Source organism: Anarrhichthys ocellatus, unplaced genomic scaffold (assembly GCF_004355925.1).
Source record: "Anarrhichthys ocellatus isolate YVR2014 unplaced genomic scaffold, GSC_Weel_1.0 scaffold61, whole genome shotgun sequence".
Lineage (NCBI taxonomy): Eukaryota > Metazoa > Chordata > Actinopteri > Perciformes > Anarhichadidae > Anarrhichthys > Anarrhichthys ocellatus.
In genome coordinates, this window is record NW_022280091.1 from 1,446,075 (window position 1) to 1,449,586 (window position 3,512).

At 45.3% G+C, this 3,512-nt stretch overlaps 1 protein-coding gene across 2 annotated transcripts in view; it reads right to left on the reverse strand.

The window, feature by feature from the left end:
- LOC116396928 (multiple PDZ domain protein) overlaps positions 1-3,512 on the reverse strand; it is a 38,307-nt gene that overhangs the window by 16,073 nt on the left and 18,722 nt on the right. For both annotated transcript variants that reach the window (XM_031871967.1, XM_031871966.1), the window contains exon 21: positions 1,035-1,367. In XM_031871967.1, the coding sequence (XP_031727827.1) occupies positions 1,035-1,367 (333 nt within the window). The remainder of the gene's footprint in view (positions 1-1,034; positions 1,368-3,512) is intronic.

The following is a 3,512-nucleotide window of genomic DNA, read 5'->3' on the forward strand; positions in this document are numbered from 1 at the left end:
TGTGTGTGTGTGTGTGTGTGTGTGTGTGTGTGTGTGTGTGTGTGTGTGTATATAAATAAATAAATGTGTATGACTATCTCTATATATACACACTATATATATATATGTGTGTGTGTGTGTGTGTGTGTGAAAGAAGGAGGTAGAGAAGGAGAGCATTTTTCATGAATATATTTAACGGTGGAGGGCTGTAATAAGCCCACGGAGGTGAGTGATAGTGGTGCTATCTGCGCAGCGGGAGCCTATAGCCAGTTAAGTTACAGAAGAGGGCAGAACAAATGGTTCCACCAGGGCTGAAAAAGAGAGCGGCCAGGAGAGGGGGATAGTAACAAGGCAGGGGAGGAGAGGGAAAATGAGGTGAAGAGAAAAATAGACCAGAGATGAGAGACGGATGTAGACACAAAGAGTCGAGGCAGAAGTGTAGCAGAGAGAGAGAAGAAGACGACGTATTGCGAGATGAGGGGCTGAAAAAAAAAAAGGCTGCGGAGAGAAATGGGAGAGAGCGAGGAGGGAGAAAGGCAGAGGCAAGAACGGAGAGAAAGCGGCAACAGACAGAAGCGAAACAATTCATTTTAGCTGACAGTCAGCACGGAGATCCATAAGCGAACGGCTAAATATAACTCAGAGATTCAACATTCAGAGGAGGATTTTTGCCTTCACCACAGAGGAGAATGGAGACGGGAAAAATACGGACTGGAAGATTCTCCCGCTGAGCCGGCTGCACACGGAAACACATTGTTGGATACGGCTAATTAATGTGTCAGATAATAACTCAGATCATTAGTGTCAATTAGGCTGCTGGGTTACGAAAATGTGTGAAAAAAAAACCCTGGCTGCGATAGAAATCAAAAGCCAAAGGTTAAGACATAGAACCCACAACAGGCTGTATAGAATGTAGTTAATAGTCTGAATTCTCTGCAGCAAACATATCAACATGTAATAAAGCTGGAGCCCTGAGACGGGTTTACCTTGCACTCCGGGGCCCTGAGTAGGGATTAGGTGACCATAAATAGTCGTCTGAGACCTCTGGATCTTACCTTGAGTCTTGGGCCGGGGTGATGGTAGGGACTGCGGCTGGGCCTTTGAATGGAGCTTTGGATGAAGCGGTGGCTGTGACTGCTGCAGGATCTGGAGCTGCGGCTTTGAAGTTGACCGAGGCGACAGGTTTGATGGCGGACGGAGCCGGAGTCGCAGTCGGAGCCGTGGCTCTGACCGGACCAGGAGACCTGGCCGGGGCCGAGGCAGGCTCCGGAGAAGGGGTTGGCGGGGTGGGTGAGGATGAGGCGCTGTCTGCTGCGATGGAGTCCAGAGGGGGTAAACACAGACGGGTACGGTACTGATCCACCTGATGGGCTGGGACATAGGTTATGCTGAGGGTGGGGGGATATGGGAAAAGAAGTGTGGGGGGCGGGGTGAAAACATTTCAAATATTAATATGACTAACTCTGTTTTCACATTTGCACATATATTTAACTTCCAGCACCAAAGAATGACTAATAGGATGACAAGGAACGAGGTAAATTACATGGCACTTAATAGACAGATGGATTATTATTATTTTTCTCCGCCAGGAGGATCATGCAATTGGTCGCGTGCGTGCTCCTCTGTGTCTGTCCACTGCTAATTTCGCATTGTGCTCCAGCAAACTGCATAATATTTTGGGTGGCCAGTTATGGCTGCATGCTCAAGGACGTCTCATGGTTGCGGTGACCCACACTTTCTCAAAACACCTATTATTGCATGTTTTATACTGCCATTGACTGTCTGCTGGCTCCTCACTCACTACTCTTAACCGGCCCCCCGGCCGGTAGGGGGCTGCTTGTGATAACACAGCTGAGTGCGCTCACTTTTAGTGTTTTGGACGGTGTCTTTAGCTATCAGCTAACAGCTAACGGGCCTACCGGTAAACACCCTGCTGAGTACCCCTCGGCCGCTGCTCTGCGCCCAGAGGCACAGTGGGGGAAGACAGTGTGCTCACTTATATATGGTCTAAATAGCTAACAGCGAACAGCTCAACAAATTTGTATGAAATGTCTTATACAACGACTTTGAGACGATTGCCTGCATACATCACCGCTTGTTTTTGAGTTTGAAGTGTGATTTACGACCTCTTATAGCCTCCTGGTGTCTAGACGTTGGGTTAGCCAATTGTGGGTTGTATTATTACAATTATACAATACAGCAATGGTCATTGCACACCTTGCAGAGATCTGCACTCTACTGAGTGCACCTTTCTATTTACCTCTGTCACTGTAGGAGGAAAGAATTAAACGTTTCTGCTTAAAGGAATAGTCTGATATTTTAGAAGATTATTTGATTCCCTTTCTCATCAAGAGTTAAATGAGAAGATTGACAGCGCTCTGATGTTTGTACTGTAAATATGAAGCTACAACCAGCAGCCGGCTAGCTTAGCTTAGCACAAACACTGGACACAAGGGGAAACAATCTGGATTCCCGATTCAAATAAATACATACTTTATTTATAACAACTATACACCACTAAATAAGAGAAGAGAAAGCTGGAAGCACCTGAAGCTGTATAATAAATAATGCAAAATAATTCGAAGCATCATTAGTAATCAATTAGCCATTAGTAACGCACTTTTTATATTGCAGACCTGAAAAACAATCACTAACTTTAAGGCTGCTGTCTTACATGTCAAATGTTTTTAGGTGCTCTAAGATGATAGATGTGCCCCACTCTATTCACATTGGTTGTGCTGCAGTTCGTACAAGACGATTTCTTTTTTTTTGACTAAACATATACTAAAAGATGCATTTCTGATTCAAGATGGTTCCAAGATTTTCCTAACACATAACACTCATAATAAGAAAAAACATGCTTTGCATAAACCCAGATCTACCTAAGCTATGGCTCAAACAACATCATATAAGTAAAGCGTCAAGGACATCATTAAAGCCCCATACCCCTCCTCCAGCTTCCATTGTTGTGTGACGCTACCCCTAGACATGCAGTTTGATTCAGCTGAAAGAGACAATTCCTCTCATGGTGGCAGATTGAATATGGAGGTATTCCGCGCTAAGCTGTTGTGACTGAGCCATGTGGACAGCATGTCGTGTCTCAACAGAGGCAGTTTGATAGTGACAAGCCCTCACCCATCTATGTCGGTCTTATTCTGAGGCTGCCAAAGCAACTCATCTGCCTCCACTCCGCTAGTTTGTCTGCAGTGCTTGTCAGCAGGAGGAGGCAGCGAGAGTGTGTGCGTGAGGGTGATAGAGGAAGACAGAATGTGGTTGTCTGTGTGTGTGTGTGTGTGTGTGTGTGTTTGTGTATTGTGGCGTGCATCTATGAGAGGCTCTTTAAAACACTCTTTTATTCAGAAGCACACTGTTCAAGGTGAGATGAGGGATGAATTATTCAGAGATATTTCCCATAGCAGGAAAAAGGTGTTTTTGGAGGTTAGACCATTGAAGGGTTGTGTATGTGTGTGCATAAGTGTATGTGTGTGCCTGTAAAAGAGAGAGAGAGAGAGAGAGAGAGAGAGAGAGAGAGA